This window comes from Cervus elaphus, chromosome 5, assembly GCF_910594005.1.
Source record: "Cervus elaphus chromosome 5, mCerEla1.1, whole genome shotgun sequence".
NCBI lineage: Eukaryota > Metazoa > Chordata > Mammalia > Artiodactyla > Cervidae > Cervus > Cervus elaphus.
In genome coordinates this window covers 121,097,164-121,118,729 of record NC_057819.1, presented here as the reverse complement: position 1 = coordinate 121,118,729, position 21,566 = coordinate 121,097,164, and the positions used below count along the sequence as shown (strand labels likewise).

General features: G+C 37.6%; 1 protein-coding gene across 14 annotated transcripts in view; it reads left to right on the top strand.

Moving 5' to 3' along the window:
• Positions 1-21,566, top strand: part of BPTF (bromodomain PHD finger transcription factor) — a 137,697-nt gene that overhangs the window by 65,879 nt on the left and 50,252 nt on the right. For 11 of the 14 annotated variants that reach the window (XM_043905070.1, XM_043905079.1, XM_043905077.1 and 8 more), the window contains 7 exons: positions 3,146-3,334; positions 6,977-7,164; positions 8,673-9,028; positions 10,157-10,288; positions 18,618-18,747; positions 19,164-19,302; positions 21,035-21,214. In XM_043905070.1, the coding sequence (XP_043761005.1) occupies positions 3,146-3,334; positions 6,977-7,164; positions 8,673-9,028; positions 10,157-10,288; positions 18,618-18,747; positions 19,164-19,302; positions 21,035-21,214 (1,314 nt within the window). The remainder of the gene's footprint in view (positions 1-3,145; positions 3,335-6,976; positions 7,165-8,672; positions 9,029-10,156; positions 10,289-18,617; positions 18,748-19,163; positions 19,303-21,034; positions 21,215-21,566) is intronic. The other 3 variants (XM_043905078.1, XM_043905073.1, XM_043905071.1) reach the window with 1 other exon arrangement.

Genomic DNA, 21,566 nt, shown 5'->3' with positions numbered 1-21,566 from the left:
TATCTATTCCTCAGAGCCCCCCCTGCCCCCACATCTCTACTCCAAACATTTTACTTCAGCTCATGAAAATGGTTATGTTGCCAAAAATGATGCATTATAGCAAGTATACTGTTTATTATTCAGTATAACTCCTGTGTAGTTAACAAAAAGCTCAATTTCAGAATTATACTTTTGTTCTGGATTTTAGATTAGAAATTCTTTGTACCAGAGTGTCAATTTTTTCAGTTTATAAGAGAAGAGAGGGGCATGTCTTTCTAGCATCTTAACCTCAAATGTATTACAGAGAATTTGTATTCAAACCTATAATGCAGACCGCATTTTTTTTTATTTAACTTATACCTCCAGGTTTAATGCCTGGGACTAAGAAAATAGTAGCAACAGATAAAACTGGCTTTATATCCATAACTATTTATAATTGCTTTGAAAATGTTTCCATAAAAAAAAAAAAAAAAAAAAAGAAAATGTTTCCATAGACATATTGAAACTCTAACATCTATAAAGTTGAACTATAAGAACATATTTATTTAATCTGTTTCTTTTAACTTTTGGGATAAAGATAGTACTTTGCTTTAGGTTTCAATTTTATTATCAGGAAACTAGTGGATTGGAGGCTGCTGATACTGGATGCTGAACTGATGTATTACCGGTTTACCTCATTGAGTTGATTAATAATAGCTTTTGGAGGTTCTGCAGCAAAATGTTACTCTTCTGTTTCTTATTTTTTTAAATATGTTTTGGTTTTAGTTTCTAGTCTAGTTGAACTGTGAGGACTATTGGTAGGTAATAAACCTTCTTTGTGGTGTTTTAAAGCAAATGCTTGAGATTTCTTTAATCTTATAGCCTAATGAAGTAAAGAGGTCAAGAGTTCTAGAACAATTAAAAAGTAAAGTCAGAATTCTAAACTGAAATGGAGGAGAACTTAAGGCAAATTAACTTGGGACAAGTTAACAAAAACGCTGTGTGTTGTGAGTCACAGGAGTCCTCAGCTCATTAGCACCTTGGCAGTTTAAAGGGATCGATTCTGAGCTCAGTCTTTTCAGGATCAAAATACCTGGGGATTGATTGCCTGTTCTTTTATGAAGTACATAGTCTGTAGGATTTTTTGGTGGGTAGTGTTAGGAAATACATATTTCAGAAAAGAAAAAGATCAATTCACCATTGACATTTCAAATTCAGATTGAGGATTACATAGTTTTTTTCTTTTTTTTTTAAACACTTGTATCTCTTTTTCTTTATGCTGAATGGCTTAGTTCCTAACAACAGTAGCTTAATTATATATTTGCTTTATCCTGATACAGATGTTAATTAATAATTATATATTATTATTATAATTATTAATATACGGATATGCATTAATAACAGTAATACAAAAAAAATGTTTTAAACAGCATAGAATTTCATAATACCAGTGTTATTGCTTACAGTAAGATTACCTAAATGGCATTTAAGGTTTTTTTTCAGCTTTTCTTCTTTGTACCATATTTCTAGTAAGACTATATAATGAAAATTCTGTGTTCCAAAGTAACTTGAAATAAATTTTTTCTCTGTGCGGTTATGCCAGCAACTTGATGCACAATTAGACTTTTTTTTGTTTCCATTGGTTTTCACTTTTTAGGGGTTGCATTTCTAACTAAATACAAAACATTTACATGATTCCAAAGTCCAGCTGTGTGTAACTGTATCTATTCAGAGAATTTTTCACTTTCATCCCTTCCCTCTCTAGGTAACCATATCCTTCCTTTCACCTATAGGTAGCCATTTTTATTAACTTTTCATTAGTGTTTTTTTTGGTATATAAAGACAAAATATATCCACAGATTCATATTCCTCTCCTTTTCTTACATAATGTTGGCATACTCTAAGTGCTCTTCTATTTCTTTTAACATTTAATCTTGAGATCGGTTTGAATGTGGATATAATGATCCCCTCAGTCCTTGTTATGGTACATGATATTTTACTGCATGTTCCATCTTTTATTCAGCCAGTGCCGTATTTATGGGCATTTTCTCCTTCTGGTCTTTTGCCATTATAATGCTACAGTGAATACCTCTGCACGTAAGCAGTGTAGTATTTCTGCCGGTGAATTTTTGGATAGATTTATAGACATGGGAGTGCTGGGTTAAGAGTAGTTGCAACTGTAATTTTTCTAGGTACCGTCAGTTCCCTTGTATCCACGTGGCACCCTTTGCCACTCCCACAGCAGTGTGTGGCCATACCTCTGAAGCTACTGCCCCTCTACCTGAGAGTGTCATGAGACTTGGATTTTGGGCCCATCTGGTAGCTGGGAGGTAGTTTCTCCATATAGTTTTATTTTGCATTTCTTTTAGTTTTAAATAAGTGAGCCTGTTTCCATGTTTAAAGGCCATTTTCATTTCTTTTGTCACTGTTCACATATTTTTCCCATTTTTCTATCAGGTTGTTGGTTTTTTCCTTCAAAACAAAATTTAGAAACTCACAATACATTACAGATAGTCTTTGTGATCTACTGTCAGTCACTTTTACTTTAGGTCATTGATATAAAGGCTCCCTTAATAGTGGCAAAATGAAATACACAAAGAGACTCTAGATTTTTGAACTACCAAGGAAAGACACATAGGCTTTCAGTTCATGGTAGTGTTCATTTTGGTCTTTCAGCAACTATACTCTTACTGATACTGTTATATTCTTAAAATTAACAATCACTTAAGCATTACCTTGTAGTTAAATTTGGGAGTGTAGAATTCAGTCAGGAAAACCTTAGAGATAAGTAATCCTGTTTAATTCCATTTAGAATACTGTTTGAAGACTTTTTGAAAAGTAAGAATATAAATTTCTGATTTTGAGGGATTTTCTCCACTAAATTACTTCTGCGGTATCTGGCACATCATAACATCATAGATTCTGTGAGATAGTTATATCACTTGACTCTGACAGATGGTCTGCTTTGTACTGTGTATTGAGTTAATGCTGAGAGACTTAAAAGACAGTTCACAGGGTGTTATTTACAAATTTCTTTTCATACATTGCATTATTCATACATGAGCAGCTTTTTCTTTTTAAAATCTGGCTTTGTAATGCAACCCTAAAACAATTAAATGTCTTTTCTGACAATTAGTTATTTTTGATGTGATTTCCAATTTAAAAATCAGATATTCTATTTTTCTAGAAGAACCTAGCAAGACATGTGACAGCAATAAGACTAGTGCTACCACTGCCTCCATCCAGCCTGATCTGGAGCACGGTAACACCAGCAGTGAGCTAAACTCTTCCCAGAGTGAATCTGCTAAGGCAGCTGATGACCCTGAAAATGGAGAAAGAGAATCCCATACACCTGTCTCTATTCAAGAAGAGATAGGTAAGGATACACTTCATACAACGAAAGGAACTTTTTTTTTTTTTAATTTTTAATTTTTTATAATACAAGTTTGATGGGGGTGGGAAGATTTGGATTTTCTTTTCTTTTTCTTTTTTTTTTTTTAAAGCATAAGTAGCACTTGCACTCAGTGTTTTTGTTTTAAAAAAAGCAAGCACATAGGAAAAATTACATCTCTTTCACACCCCCTCCCCAAAGGTAACCAGCATTAATTGGTATTGTATCTTTCTCCGTGTAGTTACATTAATGTATGTATGCTTACAAAAAAAATTTTTTTTAATATATAAATGGGATCATTCTGCACGTGTTGTCTTGCATCTTGCTTTTTTCACTCAGTAGTACATGGAGGAGTACTTTTCATGTAATAAATTGAATTTATTCTTTTTAACTGCTGCATGATATGCCACAGTTTAGATGAACCATAATTCATTTACTGTTTCTCTATTAATGCACATTTAGGCTGTTAACAGTTTTTTCCTTATTACAACTAGTGGTGCTTTTTAACATCCTCAACATATATCTTTGTTTACTTATGTAAGTATTTCTGGCAGTATAGATACAGTAAGTGGAATTGCTGGATCATATGGTAGGTACGTTTTAAAAAATAGTGATGGCTATTGCTTAATTGTACATTAAAAGAAATTTATACTAATAATTTACATATATATGTATTTCTTCACATTTTCACCTGTTACATTTTGGCCAGTGGTATTTCATGAAAAAATTTGCATACCCCTGCTTACTAATGTGGTTGAATTTCTTTTCATATGTTTGCTGAACTTTCTGTGAATTGCTTATTCATGTCTTTTGCTCAGTTTTTCCTCTTGACTTTTGATATTCCCTAATGAGTTTTAGGAACGCTTTATGTATTTTGGGTATTAATTTTTTATTTTACCTCTATACTTAAATAGGCATTGCTTGTTTTGTACAGAAAGTTTTTACGTTTTTTTATGCATTTAAATCTATCTTTTTCTTTAGGATTTCTCTGGATTTTGTGTCTTACTAAGTAAGGAAGACCATCTCTATCCCAAGAATATACATATATTTTACAGTAATTTCACCTAATACTTTATAACTTTGTCTTTAATCCTGCTGGTATGTAACTTTGTGTATGAGATGGAAATTTGTTTTAATGAGAACCTTCTCAATTGCAAGTGACTAAACCAGCTTAAACTAGCTTAAGTGAAAAGGGAATTTAATTAGCTCATGTAATTGGGAAGTCCAGGCCATCATCAGGCATAACTGGACCCCCAGGTATCAAAACTCTTTCCATTTTCCTCTTTCTCTCTCAACTTTTTGGATCTGCATATGTTTGTGTGTTAACCTCGTTCTCTCCTAATACAGACAGGCTTTTCCCAAGTGGCAGGGAAGATGGCCTCAGCGGTTTGTATTCATAAGTTTCCATGGTCTGTGACCCAAAGGCAAGGCCCCTACTTCTGCTCCAAATCAAAAGTCCTTGAGGAAGGAATTTGAGTGGCCTATTGGACATATTGTTCCCACCCCTGTGGCCAGGGCAGGCAAGGTATTATGATTGATGGCTCCAGCAAAAGTATATGATTGGAGTGGGGTAGGAATGGTTTTCCAAATAAAGAGAGATATGAAGACAGGAAACAATAAGTATCCACAGTTCCACCGTAGCTCAGTACAAGCGTGTGTATTCAAATTCAGAAGTGCTTCTGCCTAACGTAATGCAAAGATCTCACCCACAACTGAAAATTTTTTCAAAAACTTCTCTCCCCAAATTACATCTGGTAGCATTGTATCTAGGATTTCTGTGTATTGTGTGTACCATTTTGATTACATCTGGATGTGGCTTACCTTGATCTCACAATCCATGAGCAAGGTTATGAGTTTAACTACCTGTAACACTCATTATCCTGATGGTGAATGGTGTTCTCTGATAAACCTGGCTGGCATTTTCTGGGAGATTCTCTGGGAGGATGGATATGGACAAGATGTGAGAAGAACATGGCAAGATACCCCTGCTGGAGGCCATCCTGCTTTCCCAGCCTGGGTCCACCTGTCAGGGATGGCCTGCTGGAAATTGCTGTGGGTTTGAATAATTATACGTCCCGTTTGACAGGTTTGGAGTTTTTCCTGGCAGTCATGCCCCTTGTAGATTGCTTGGACCCCCAGCTCATACCTAACCCCCAGAAACTTGGCTCAGGGTACCTGAAGGTAAACCCCCTCTACTTACCCAGTTTGTCTGCCCTAGCCCTCAGGTGAGCAAAGTCTGTGTAGGTTCCTGCCTCTTGACATCATTAAACAAGGAGTTAGGGAGACTAGGGTCCAGCAGCTCTGGACTCTGCCTGCAGGCTGCATCACTGTGATTCCCTCCTTTGTAACAAGGAGAGTGTGATATAACAGGGAGAATACACCTTTTTGCAGGGTGTAGTAGATGATGACCTCCACTCTTAGCCTTGTTCCCTTTCTCTGTTCCTTCAAGTATTTCCCCCAGGGATGAATTTTCTGCCTCCTCGCCCATATTTGCACTAAATTTAGCAAGTGGCAACAGATGGACTCTTGCCTGTTGGATCCTTGGCTGTAAATTGAGTGGCTTCACTTGAAAAAGTGCCGTGCTGTTCCCTTTCTGCTTTTAGGAAGTCTGGCCTTGACTAAGTGAAGTCTAAAATGTCTTCATTGGAGAACTGCAGTGATGGTCCCAAGAAGTAGCCACTATAGCTCAACATGTTGGCACAAAACTCCAGCATGGGTAGAGGCATGGTCTGAGACCCAAGAGAAAATTGTGGAAAGTCTAACCAACTGTTTTGCTACCTCACCTTGACTGTTACTTGCTTTCCAGCCTGAGATGGCAAGATACAGCATCTTGATTTAGTCAGTGGCATTATTGTCTGCTTGGTTTTTCATTTGCCAGTGCCACCCTTAGTTTTTGAAAACTGAAAAAGGAAAATGAGGTCTTGTTTAACTATCTGGCCGATGGAAATCAGATGGTGATGCAATAGTTTTAGAATATACAGAAATTTTCAGCTGAAGTGAGATTAATTTAAGAGCAGAAGTTGCTCCTTGGTGATTAAATCCATCACTTTAAAAAATTGATGTTATGAAAATATGAGAGGCCTTTACTATATTTAAAAAAAAACTAATGCAGTTGATTTTCACATGTACACTGTCTGCAAACACAGACAATTACCTAGATTCCTTAGGAGAAAATGCACTTTATGTTTATAAGCTTTAAACGGTTAGGTATTTGAACAGACTTTCAGTGGAAATATTTCTAAAATTAATTATATCCTTTTAATACAGAAATCCACATTGAATATATAAGGCAATATTTTATTAGTTTGCATTTCGAGTTATGTTTGTTCCTTGTTAACCTGTAGGAGCCCTTCCACCTTTCTGGTAGATGAGCTTTACAACGGATAACCTGGCATGTTTGAATTTTCTGTAAAATAATGACTCATAGTGAAGTTCTGACATACTTTCTTTGGAGTAAAACTTTGAAGAATTAATCCATTTGCTTGGCTATTCAAGGACTTTTTCTTTTTGTTTTCTGGCTGTTAGTTGTCTACCAGATAGAATATTTGGATTAGTAAGGTATTATTACTTATTATATATAGTCTACTTACTATTAGCAATTACTTTTGGCTTTTCGTTTGATAACAGGTGATTTCAAATCAGAAAAGTCTAATGGGGAAGTCAGTGAGTCTCCTGGAGGAGGAAGAGGAGCATCTGGTTCAACTCGGATTATCACCAGGTTACGGAACCCAGACAGCAAACTGAGTCAGCTGAAGAGCCAGCAGGTGGCCGCCGCAGCCCATGAAGCAAATAAATTGTTTAAGGAGGGGAAAGAGGTGTGTTCTTTCTGTTTAAAACAAACATCTCTGGAATGTAAAATAATTTTTAAAATAGAGGCAGGGTGTTTGCAGACATGTATTTTTGAACTGTATTTTCCTCACTTCGAGAGTGTAAGCGTGTAAGAAGATTAAAAGTGTTAGGTTTATATTATGATAAATGTACACCCCAGTTTCAATCCATGCCTAGAAATGCTGAACATGGATAATGGATAGTATACTTTCTTATATACGGTTGGTTTTAGTGTATGCAGTTCTAAAGAGATAGAGGCTTCTTTTTCACATGTGGGGACAGGTAGGCTCTTTGTGGGCTTTATTAAAGGTTTAATGCTCAGATCTGACTCTAGTCATTTTAGGTGAACCTGCAACTAAAGGATGGGACTTAACCTGTTGACAGCAGACAGTAGTATGTAGAACATCATCTTAATCCTGATTTTGAATAAAAAAATTGAAGCTAAGACTCAGTATTTCTGTCCCCCAGCCAGCCATGGTGATTGAATAAGGGTCACAGTTGTGTCTTTCAGATTTGAGAATTATTTGCAGGGTAGATATTTGCAAGAATATGCAGTGTTTGTAACATCATCGAAAAGGCTTTAAAGCAGAGGTTTTCAGGCTACTTTTCACTCTGACCCTCAGTAAGACATTTTTCATAGCCCAATGTGCACATGCATGCTTAGTTGTGTCCAACTCTTTACGACCCCATGGACTGTAGCCCACCAGGCCCTTCTGTCAATGAGCTTGTTCTGGAAAGAATTCTAGAGTGGGTTGCCATTTCCTCCTCCTTCAGGCTTTGAACCTGTGTCTCCTGCATTGCAGGTAGGTTCTTTACCGCTGAGCCACTGGGGAAGCCCTGAGCAACCCAGTACATATATTTAAAAGTTTCCTGAAAGAGTATTTTACCTTACTGTGTAGGAAGCGCTCTAGTATTTTCTTTTCTAGTCTATTGTATTATAGTTCTTTTTTTTTTTAAGCTGGATAAGGCCCACTATTGATTTCACAGGCCATTAAAGGGTTGGAACCAACTATTTGAAACACTGTTTTAATATATCTATGGGCTCTTATCTAAAGCTGGAATGATAAAAGGAGCAGAATAAAATATATTTTTAGGAATGTATTTTGGAGGGGAATAGTACATGTAATGCCCTCATGCTTAACCCTAACCCCTGTATATTGTAAGCTTGAGATAATGATTGTTGAATGATTTATATATCACACATTTGGTTTCAGGTGTATATTTGAGATATATAAAAGTACTTACTAATGTCCAGCATGTAACAGGCACTTTAATAAAGCTTAAGTTTTTTTCTTTTTTCAGGCACATCTTGGTTGTTTAATGATAAATAATTTAGCTTTAGCTTATAACTGAGCTTTTAACTTCAAAAGTGCAGTCATAAGATGTATTTTTAACTTACTTTGAATGATAAATTAAAAACTGTTGAAAGACAATTGACCAGATTTATGCATTTGACACAAAAAAAATGGAGTCTTTTTTTTATTTTCTTGGCCAGGTACTGGTAGTTAACTCTCAAGGAGAAATTTCACGGTTGAGCACCAAAAAGGAGGTGGTCATGAAGGGAAACATCAACAATTATTTTAAGTTGGGTCAAGAGGGGAAGTATCGCGTCTACCACAATCAGTACTCCACCAATTCATTTGCTTTGAATAAGCATCAGCACAGAGAAGACCACGATAAGAGAAGACATCTTGCACATAAATTCTGCCTGACTCCAGCTGGAGAGTTCAAATGGAATGGTTCTGTCCATGGGTCCAAAGTTCTTACCATATCTACTCTGAGACTGACTATCACCCAGTTGGAAAACAATATCCCTTCCTCCTTTCTTCATCCCAATTGGGCTTCGCACAGGTAAAGGAAACCAAGGTTTGTTTATTGCTGTGACTATAGTAAATATTTATAAAATGATTATTGCAGTTGCACACTTTAAACTGTCATTTTAAAAAAACATATTAAAATTTAAAATAATTATTAAAAAAAAATTTGGCTACACCAGGTCTTCACTGTGGCAAGCAGGATCTTTAGTCGTGGCATGTAGGATCTGGTTCCCTGACCAGGGATGGAACTCAGGCCCCTTGGATTGTGAGCATAAAGTCTTGGCTACTGGACCACTAGGGAAATCCCTAAACTGTCGTTATAAATGAATTGAATGACATCAGTTTAGTCAGCAAAACACTGAGGATGTTACGAATATGAGTATACCTCTATAGTTACTGAACCAAGACTTCCCTGGCAGTTCAGTGATTAAGACTCCATGCTTCTAAGGACATGGGTTCAGTTCCTGATCAGGGATCTATCCTGCATGCTGTGTGGTATGACCAGTAAATTGATTAATTTAAAATATAAAGTTAATGAACCAACACTGACGTTTGGAAGATTTCTGGAAAGCAATCTTTATTCCTGGAACCAAATGGAATCCCAACAAAGTTGGGACATCATAGAAGCTGTAAGGATTTGGAGGACTAACTGACCTCTGAGCTTCCTCCAGTGTTCAAAATCTGTGATTCTGTGAGGTAGAAACTTCCAGTAGCAGTGTATTTTGTACTTGATTAGCCTAGAAACATATGCCTTATATACATGCTTAGTTATTCAGTCATGTCTGACTCTGTGTGGCCCCATGGACTGTGGTCTGCCAGTCTCCTCTGTCCATGGATTTTCCAGGCGAAAATACTGGAGTGGTTAGTCACTCCCTTCTCCAGAGGATCTTCCCAACCCAGGGATTGAACCCAAGTCTCCTGCATTGCAGGCAGATTCTTTACTGGCTGAGCCACCAGGGGCTCCCCTGGATAATCCCATGGACAAAGGAGCCTGGAAGGCTACAGTCCGTGGGGTCACAAAGAGTTGGACATGACTGAGCGACTAACACTTTGACATGCCTTATAAGGTAAAGTCATAAATTACTCCTCTTGTGCTTTTAATTTAAGATCAACAAGGTGAAATTTTGTTTTTTCCTTTTTTCCCCCCACTTCTGAAATACAGGGCAAATTGGATCAAGGCTGTTCAGATGTGTAGCAAACCCAGAGAATTTGCGTTGGCTTTAGCTATTTTGGAGTGTGCGGTTAAGCCAGTTGTGATGCTGCCAATATGGCGGGAATCTTTAGGACATACCAGGTAAGTGAATCCTGAGCCACTTAGTGTGTTAGACTCCCTTTTGGAGTATTAGTCCATTAGTAATGAAAGTTAATGTCTCTAAAAGGCCATATTAAACTTAACTAATCTTGACCACAAAGAGTCGAACACAACTGAGTGACTGAACAACCTTGACCTCATTTTCCTCCTCTCTAAGGTATAACCCTGAATGAACATTAGTTCTTATTTATGATATAGGATTGTAATGAAGATCAGAAGAGATCAGGTATATACAAATAAAAAATATTTTCTCAAGTAAAAAAATATTTTTAGGGTCTTCCCTGGTAGGTCAGTGGTTTAAGACTGTGCTTCCCTTGCAGGGAATTAAGATCCTGCACGCTCCAAGGCTCAGCCAAAAAAAAAAAAGAAACTAAAAAAGCAACATCAAGTGAAAGCATTTTTATTGAATAGAAAGAATGCTCATGTTTTTTGAATATTTATTCTGGAATGTGCTGGAGATCTGATATATTTAGAAATGAGTATTTGGCCCAACATAATGTAGCTCCTAAGTAGTCCAAGAGTTACGTGACTAGCGCCTGGTTAACAAAAAGGATAACTGTTGTGACACGACTCTATTTTTTAGCTTGAATGGATTTATTTTGTAACTTTAATTTTTAAAAGTTCTTATTGTAAAAATAATATAAGCTTACAGTGAGAAGCATAAATTCTTATTTAATGTGATAAGTAAGACTCCTTCTGAAGAACTATGGATGGAGGTTCATGACATTGTACAGGAGGCACTAATCAAGACCATCCCAAAGAAAAAGAAATGCAAAAGGGCAAAATGGTTGTCTGAGGAGGCCTTACAAATCACTGTGAGAAGAAGAGAAGTGAAAGGCAAAGGAGAAAAGGAAAGATACACCCATTTGAATGCAGAGTTCCAAAGAATAGCAAGGAAAGATAAGAAAGCCTTCCTCAGGGATCAGTGCAGAGAAATAGAGTAAAACAATAGAACAGGAAAGACTAGAGATCTCTTCAAGAAAATTAGGGATACCAAGGGAACATTTCATGCAAAGATGGGCATGATAAAGGACAGAAATGGTAGGACCTAACAGAAGCAGAAGATATTAAGAGGTGGCAAGAATACACAGAAGAACAATACAAAAAAGATCATGACCCAGGTAACCATGAAGCTGTGATCACTCACCTAGAGCCAGACATCCTGGAATGCGAAGTCACGTGGTCCTTAGGAAGCATCACTACGAACAAAGCTAGTGGAGGTGATGGAATTCCAGTTGAGCTATTTCAAATCCTAAAAGATGATGTTGTGAAAGTGCTGCACTCAATATGCCAGCAAATCTGGAAAACTCAGCAGTGGCCACAAGATTGGAAAACGTCAGTTTTCATTTCAATCCCAAAGAAAGGCAATGCCAAAGAATGCTCAGACTGCCACACAGTTGCACTCCTCTCATACACTAGCAAAGTAATGCTCAAAATTCTCCAAGCCAGGCTTCAATAGTTTGTGAACTATTAACTTCCAGATGTTCAAATTGGATTTAGAAAAAGCAGAGGAACCAGAGATCAAATCGCCAACATCCGTTGGATCATTGAAAAAGCAGAAGAGTTCCAAAAAGACATCTATTTCTGCTTTATTGACCATGCCAAAGCCTTTGGCTGTGTGGATCACGATAAACTGTGGAAAATTCCTCAAGAGATGGGAATACCAGACCACCTGACCTGCCTCTTGAGAAATCTGTACGCAGGTCAAGAAGCAACAGTTAGAACTGGACATGGACTGACAGACTGGTTCCAGATCAGGAAAGGAGTACGTCAAGGCTATGTTGTCACCCTGCTTATTTAATTTACATTCAGAGTACTTCTTGAGAAATGCCAGACTGGATGAAGCACAAGCTGGAATCAAGATTGCCAGGAGAAATATCAGTAACCTCAGATATGCAGATGACACCACCCTTATAGCAGAAAGCAAGGAAGAACTAAAGAGCCTCTTAATGAAAGTGAGAGAGGAGAGTTAAAAAGTTGGCTTAAAACTCAACATTCAGAAAACTAAGATCATGGCATCTGGTCCCATCACTTCATGGCAGATAGATGGGGAAACAGTGGAAACAGTGACAGACTTTATTTTCTTAGGCTCCAAAATCACTGCAGATGGTGAGTGCAGCCATGAAATGAAAAGACGCTTGCTCCTTGGAGGAAAAGTTATGACCAACCTAAATAGCATATTAAAAAGCAGAGACATTACTTTGCCAACAAATGTCCATTTAATCAAAGGTATGATTTTTCCAGTAGTCATATATGGATATGAGAGTTGAACTATAAAGAAAGCTGAGTGTGAAGAATTGATACTTTTGAACTGCGGTGTTGGAGAAGACTTTTGAGAGTCCCCTGGACTGCGAGGAAATCCAACCAGTCCATCCTAAAGGAAATCAGTCCTGAATATTCATTGATGGACTGATGCTGAAGCTGGAGCTCCAATACTTTGGCCACCTGATGCAAAGAACTGACTCCTTGGAAAAGAGCTTATGCTGGGAAAGATTGAAGGCCGGAGGAGAAGGGGATGACAGAGAATGAGAAGGTTGGATGGCATCACCTTCTCGATGGAGATGAGTTTGAGTAGGCTCCGGGAATTGGTGATGGACAGGGAAGCCTGGCGTGCTGCAGTCCATGGGGTCACAAAGAGTCAGACACCACTGACTGAACTAAAGACTCCTCCTACCTTCCCTGTCCCTTTGGGCCCATTCCAAAGGTATAATGCTATACTTTTAAAAAAATATAAATATATTTTGTGTTGCTTTTTATAGCTGTTGTTTTACCTTATGATGAAAATTTTTAAAGAAAAGTAAGTATGCCTGCTAAATATTTTTTATCTGTCAAAGGTTGCTGTAAGTTTTCTGTAGTCTTACCCACTCCTCCCCCGCCAGCCTATAAATCTTATAGATACTTTTTTCCCTCTCTCCTTTCTCCCTATTTTGAATGTAATTGCTGCTCCTGATAGAAGCTTACACAAATGGAATGGACTTAAATTCTTCCTAGGATTAAAAATAACTTAGATACTTTTACAGTTTACTAATCTCTATGAGATTATCAGGTAAGGTGAAAACAAAAAGGGAGAGGTCAAAGGACAAAAAACCAATATCCAGAACATTTCTGATTCTCTGTCACTGATACTGGTGATTTCAAACCTTCAGAGTCCACTGACATAGCATTCAGGCTTCCTACGTCTGTAGAGAAGGCATCCGGTTGAACGCCGTGTTTTGGGTGGGAGACGGGTTGGGGAGGGAGGAGCTCCTCGGGTCTCAGCCGTTGGGCGTGGGGCAGAGGCCGTGCTCTTAGGCACGAAAAGAATTTCTGGTTTAGTTTGAAGGATATCACTGTGCCTATCAGAGTAAGGATTTGGGCAGGACCAGATGATTTCATAAGGAAGTTTTTCAGATTTTAGGAGACAGATAATTCTATTTTAAACTGCTCCATATAATGGGAAAGAAGGAAATCTTGTGCATTAGTTCTGTCAGTGTTATAACTTGATAAATAGGCAAATAAATGGAAAAGTTAGATCCTGTCTCATTTGTTAATATTTACCATTGATTAATAATTAATAGCAAATAGAAGTGTATGCAGGAAATCTTAAAGCATTAGGAAATATACTCAGGAGTAAATTAAAAGAATAATAAATCATGACAAAATTGACTTCCTCTAGGCATGGAACATTTGTCTGTTTTTAGGAGATTATTAATACCTTGCTATCTTAAGAAGTCAAAGAAAACTTTGATTTTCTCTTTAGATGTCAGGAGGGTATTTATTAAGAAGATATGAGTTCATTATTAATTCTTGTATTAAGTGTTAAAAAATACTTAATTAAATAGAAATAGATGAGTGACTACCCCCACCCATCCTGCTTTGTTGTAATGATACATTTCAAACCATACCATCATGTTTTTTAATGGAACTCTTGAAGTTTTCCCATTAACATTTAGGTGGGACAAAACAAGAGAATCCCCAATGTTACTGTTAACTTTTCCTAAAAGTATTAGTTAATGCAGTTTGCCAAGAGAAGTAAAACATATATAGGTAAATGTGGGGATAGTTAGAAGGCAGTGGCACCCACTCCAGTGCTCTTGCCTGGAAACTCCCGTGGACGGAGGAGCCTGGTGGGCCACAGTCCATGGGGTCGCTAAGAGTGGGACACGACTGAGCGACTTCACTTTCACTTTTCACTTTCATGCACTGGAGAAGGAAATGGCAACCCACCCCAGTGTTCTTGCCTGGAGACTCCCAGGGCCAGGAGCCTGATGGGCTGCCGTCTGTGGGGTCGCACAGAGTCGGACACGACTGACGTGATGGCAGCAGCAGCAGCAGCAGGGATAGTTATTTAAGTTGGTTTAATTATATACTTATTGACTAAAAAACTATAAAACAATATGAAAATTAAATAAGGGGGCCCCTATACTCTACAATAGGATTTATATATACAAATAGTAACCATGAAAAAAATACAGTGGGAGTTCCGAGTTAAAATAACAAATTAAAAAGCACATTTAGTTTTGTTGCCTACTGAACACCGCCATAGCTATGGCAAAGGGATTTTTTTCAAAGCATAAACCAACAGGGACAAGGGAAACCACAGAGAATGCAGTGCCGTAGAGCTGTGGAAGCAATATTGCAGGTAAACAAGGGGGACCCTAACCAAGAAAGGCAGATCCCAAGTCAGTGGGGGAGAATTGAGAATTTTCACCAGTCACACCATAGAACCCTTGAAAGGCACAGAAGCAGCAAGTGTAGAGCAATCTGCTTGGGATTCTTTCTGGGCAGTGCAGCTGTTTACACCCAGTCCTGCCAGGTTCCCTGAGTGTGGTGAGTCTTCTAGCCCTTGCTGATGGCCCCACCCAGTGATTGCATCACAAGAAGCTCTTAACTTGTGAACTGTGACCCGGAGACAAGTTTATTTTTTCCTGGGATGCTTTTTTTAATAGTGACAATATTGCTCTTGCTCATGCAGCTGGTTTTATTCTTGCTTCTGGGTTTTCAGGACACACATGTAGGTGCTGGTAAAACTATGAAGAAAAGCAAGGAAATGATAGCATAGCACAGAAGTCAGCATAATGACTGCCTGGGGTGGGCCATTCTAGCTTTGGATGTAGTGGTTATTGATTAGGGTATGTTTCTTAACCTGGTTACAGTTGACGTGTTTTTAAAGATTATAATGAAGAAAATATCCAGCAATAGCACGATACTTCAAACCAGGAATAAATTTAGTTCAGGAGCATGTAAAGAAATCATTTAAACTTTACTAAAGATACAAAAGCTACCTTGGGACTTCCTCAGCAGTCCAGCTGTTAAGACTTCACACTTCCATGGTGGGTTCAGTCCCTGGTTGGGGAACTCGGGTCCACATGCCACATAGCGGCAGCACCCCCACCTCCGCCCACCCCCACCCCGCCAGAAAGAAAAGATATAAAGGATATACTTTGAGTAAATGGAAAGATACATCATATGCTTCCATGTAGTATACTAATTATGCTAATTTAATCTATCAAATTTAATATTCATTTGCAATGTGAATAGTTTTCCCTTTGGAGGGTGAGGGAGACTTGACTAAAATGATACTAATATTTCCTCTAGAAAAATTAATGTGTAAGAAAAGAAAAACAGGTATTACAGAAAAGGGAATAGATACTTAGAATGTGTTTTGAAGCTACAATAGTCAAAATACTTTGTCCTGGAGAAAAAGTAGAGCAATGGAATCAAACAGAGAATCCAGAAATAAACCTAAACACCCGTGGAAATCTACTGTGATAACTTTTCCTGTCAGACAAGGAAAGAGGGCGTGTTTGGGGAAAATATCATCCAAATCCCTGCTTCAGCAAAAGCATTCATCAGACAAATGAGGATTGAAAAGAAAAACAACATACTGTTAAAAACAGTAACAAAAAACTTAAATAAGAGAGCATGGGTTAATTTATATTTTTGTTGTGATACTTTCTTTTCAAACAGATATAAAACCCAGATGCCATAGATGAAAAAAGTGGATATATGTATTTAAAATTCTCAGTGGAAAAATAATATAATCAAACTCAAAAGACAGCTGACACACCGAGGAAAAGTATTTGCACCACAAATGGAAACTTTCCTTTAAAATGAAAAAGACCTTTTATAAATGAAATATCCATTACTGACAAGACATAGGATTTGAACAGGCATTTGGCAGCAAAATAAATATGAAAGGCCAGTAGACATTAAAAAAAAAAGTGGCTACTTCTCTCATAATTAAATGTAAATAAAAACAATGGGATAGTATTTCTTCTCTCTCAGTTGGGCTAATAATTTAGAAATTTGGTGCTGACTTGAGTGAAGGTATGGGAAAGCAGGGGAACTATAACTGGTGGCAATGTCAAGTGTATCATTCTGCAGAGCAGCTGGGCACTGTCAGCATTTTAAATACAGTACTCTTTGGACTCAGCCATCCTACCAGTGGGAAACATAAGGGGTTACTCCTCATGTTTACTAAGAAATAGGAAGACAAACACAGCAAAGCCCCAAGGACATGGGGAATAGAGTGGAAGCTCATTTCGCACCTGGTGGCCCGGCTCTATGTGAACCAAGAACGTATGGAGGAAGCCCCTGTCCCCAGTGTGCCCTCCAGTGTGGAGCAGCCTGTGGAGGCTCATACTACCAACCTCCTGGGGTTTGATTCCTGGGGCCACCAGGCTGCCAGCAGTAGCCAGGATTTCTGCCCAACCACGTGCAAGTGAACCCCTTCATAGCTCACCTTTCTTGGTGCTTTTTCCCATGAGGATTGTCTCAGAGGTGTTGAGAAGAGTAGAATCTGCTCTGGTAGAGGGAAATTGTAGGTTAGCTACAATACCACCTCACTGGCCTGGCGTCCCCAACAAAGAAAAGCATTTGTCTTTGGTGATGAAGGTGGACCTGTTCCTCACATGAACACCAGAAGCACAGGCTGAGTGCCAGGCTCAGCCATGTGTTCCCAGAGTGTCAGTGCACTGGTGTTCTCCCCAGACAGTGCTTCATTTCTGGCCACTGTCCATGAAGATGGCTCTGTTGCTGTGCCAGACCTGGCCTTTCATAGGAGTTTAAAGCTGAGCCCACAAAATCCCTGTTGAGAAATACTCCTTGGTTGTGGCTCAGTCCCTTCTGTAGTCTGGGGAGCTGAGGCTGTCAGGTTTTCCACCAAGCTGTGCCTACAGAGCTTGCCCCACTCCCTGGTTCCAAGAGTGGCTGCAAATCTATGGTATTTGAGACTAAGTTAGTCCCCAGTGAGAATTTACTCCCTTTCCTCTTCTCCTGTCATTTGTGAGAGAGTGAAGAATCTTTGCTGTACTAGTTGTGTGCACTTAACGGATTCTGGGGTCCTGTAGTCATAGGGACATGAAACTTGTTTTAAAGTGGAGATAGAAGGTTTTTGGTGGAAGGATGGAGAAATAAAAAAGAACTAAATCCCCTCTCACATCTTTGTAGCATCTACCACTCCCCCAGTTAACAAAAGAGCTCTTTCTTCTTTCCATATAGCTGTGCATTTGAAATTAGCTACTTCTGGGTAGGGTATGATAAAAGCAATTCTTCTACCACTAGGGCTTTTAGAGACAGGAGCTGCTCTGTAGATTTTGGTTAATGTTCTTTTTTATGGGAAATACTCCCATTCACAGAAATCTAGTGTAGTCAGCTTAAAGTAAAACCTCATCACAGACTCACCCATCTCCTTACAGATAGGTGCAGTGGTATCTGATTTCCTGCCTGAAAAAAGAGCATGGTCTGTGCTCTATGCCTAATGATTATTGCCTGATTAACGTGGTCCTTCCTGCCCAACCTTTGCAGTCACCCAAGAGCAGGGTCCCTGTCTCTCTGCTTATAGGAAGCCGAAATTCTATGTTAGTGGATCCTGTGAAGACTCTACAGCCCCAAGTGCTAGTTAGAAATGTTGGTTGATAAAAGTTTTGGGACTTGTTGATCTTTTGAGGGGGAGGCAAGAAGATAATGTATCTTAGGGTTTGGAAAGATCTAGTGCAGTTTTCCGTTGATTAAAAACTGTGTAATTGTATTTGTATATAACATCCTTTGTGTGATTATAATGTTGGTATATGTGTGAAATAAGTCATAAGTGAGTTATTTCTTATGGAGAGGCATATGGGAAGGACAGCATGTTTTATTTTTGCCTTTTTGTACTGTTTGATTTTTTACTATTACATAATTATATATCTGCTTATTTTTGTGACTTTTCAGTTTTCTCGGTTGTGGAATTATAATCATTCTTTGCTTTTACCTTCCTAATCTTCAGTACTGTATTTTTATCTTTTTATTTTTTTAATGTAATTCTGTCTTTCTATTCATATATTCTTAGGTTACATAGAATGACATCAATTGAAAGAGAAGAAAAGGAGAAAGTCAAAAAAAAGGAGAAAAAACAAGAAGAGGAAGAAACAATGCAACAAGCTACATGGGTAAAATACACATTTCCAGTTAAACATCAGGTAATTTTTAGTATGATCTTATTTAAAAGTGTTAGCCATTTCTGAGACTTTGATTCTGCAACTTGGAATACTTAGTAATTTTATTTTACTTTTGATACACTCTTAATTAACATGGTTTGAATAAAGTAAATCTTTCTAGCAATTTTATAAGCATAGGTTTTTAATAAAATATATGTGAGTCATCAGACCAATTTGTAGAAATTGTTATAAAATGTAAAATTGTTTTTTACATTTTTTTGTATCAGACAGGAATATTTAAGTTTCTTCAGAAATCTTTGATTCTGGGTGAAAATAAAATTGACTGGCAAATTAATTTGCCTGACTGTTGATTTTATTTGGTAAAAATATATAAAACCACATGGGCTTTATAAAACATTCTCATTCTTGTTTAATCACCATGTCTTTATTTACACCAGGTTTGGAAACAAAAAGGAGAGGAATACCGAGTAACAGGATATGGTGGTTGGAGCTGGATTAGTAAAACTCATGTTTATAGGTTTGTTCCTAAATTGCCAGGCAATACCAATGTGCATTACAGAAAGTCAGTAGAAGGAGGTAAGTAATTGAAGCTATTTTCCTGCATAATTGTTTCTGATCTGTATTCTTACAAATTTGTAGTATATTGACAATACTTGAGATAAAAGTTTTTCTGAAATCCTTTCTAGAATGTGAAAAATTACTAATGTAGTTTAACAAGCTCTCATAGTTTTAGAATTACCTTTATTCACTGGATTTTGATACTTAGGACTCTAGCTTAAAAAGGTGAGAGAATAGAACTTGTTGAAAGAAAGAAGACCTCAGCTACTTAATTGTCTTTCTGAAATCTTAAATTCAGTACTACTTAACTTCTTGAGGACTCAAATATCTGGTGACTTCAGCATTGTAAACACATAACAAAACCAGAAAGAAAGCAATAGAGAGTTCCGTAAGACTGTCATGTAAAGGAGATATTAATTCAGTTTATGCCACTGGCTGATGACTTCAGTATTTAGAATCACAGAACTCTAGAGGTAAACTGTCCTTTTATGAGACCATATATTTTGAAACTCATGTTACATGAACAAAATATTTCATGAAGATGTTAAGGGACATACTGAAGCTCACACAGATGAAGAATAATAGAATCCTGGCTAAAACCTATGTCTCCTGGCTTCCACTCCCCTTTTTGCATTCTACCTTGTCATCTCCTTTGTTATCTTAAGTGATTTTCAAAAGCAGTTCTGCTCGCTCTGCAGTATAATTTGCTGATTTATGGTGTGGTATGGTCTTTGTTGTGAAACTTGTGTTGTAGGCCAAATAAGTACACACTTAGCTAACTCATTTGGCTTACTTGTGAATGGTTCTCGTGAAACCTAGACTGGTAGATTTTTGAAACTATTAAAGTTGTCATTGAATTACCTTTAGTAGATGCTCAATAACTATTTGCTAAATAGAAATATTAAGTATTCACTTATCTGATTATGTTCAAGCTCAATGTCCATTATAATGAATTCCAAAAGATTATTTTAATTTTTTATTATCATTTCGTTGCTCTAGTTACTGTGTAGCACTTAGAATTATGGAGAGCTTTTAATTGTGTTTGACCTTCTTCATCCTATGTAGTAAAATCCAGATTATCAATATACAAAACATTTAGGCTTTTGCAAATTTATTTTGTATCTACTTTCCTTAGCGTGGGGTTTTCTATTGTCCTAATGCTGGGCCTTTATCCAGCAGGTACCACGTTGGTCTTGGAGCATCTTTTGAGTCTTTTCTTCCCAGTTGCTAGCAGGGGAAAAAACTAGTAGTAAATCAGATCCAAACAAGGCCACACTTTGCATTTGGTTATTTCTCTTTTCAGTGACACAGACTTAAATATTCTTAACCTGGGAGTCCACAGATAAATTTCAATTCTATCTAAGAATCCATTGAAATTTATTACAAAAGTTTCTGTATGTCCTTTTTTCTAGATAGGGAATCGTGGCATTAATCCAGTTCTAATATGGTTCTGTAATACAAAGTATGTTAGAAACCACTGATGCAGACTTTCTGGGGTCAGTGAAGAGGGTGAAATAGTCTCCTATGTGAAGATTCCTGAAGTTCGTCTAAAGTGTAGTCATTACTTCTATGGTTTAAGTCAGCTGAGCATATAAGAAAGTATGTAGTATATTCAATTTTTGTTTTGTGAATTAAAAATAAGGTATAAATTGCTGGAATATACTTCATAAATTCCGCTAAACCAGGTGTATTAAAGTAAATTGCTAATATTTGACATACTTGTAATTACTATGTACTTGGTTCTTTTTAGTTAAAAATAACATGGATGAAAATATGGATGAATCAGATAGAAGGAAAAGTCCACGAAGTCCAAAAAAGATAAAAACAGAACCAGATTCTGAGAAAGGCGAGGTAAAAGACTCTGATGCTGCAAAAGGATCAGACCAAAGTGAAATGGACATTTCAAAGGTTACTGACAAGAAGGATCAAGGTAAGGAGTCAAGTGTGGAGGGCACCTGGGGTGATGAGAAAGCACTGGATCTGGTTGGCACGGCAGGAGAGGTACTGCTTTGTCTCTTTTCAGTAACAGCATTATTGAAACATGATTCCTATGCCATGTAGTTCACCCACCTAGAGTGTACAGTTCACAGAATTGTTCAGCAGTCACCACACTCAATTTTAGAGCGTTCTCATCACCCCAGACAACAACCTCATATCCACTAGCAGTTGGTCCCCTATCTTCCCTAAATCCCACTCTATTTTCTGTCTTTATGGATTTGCCTATTCTAGACATTTCATATAAATGGAATCAGGTAGTATGTGGTCCTTTGTGTCTGGCTTCT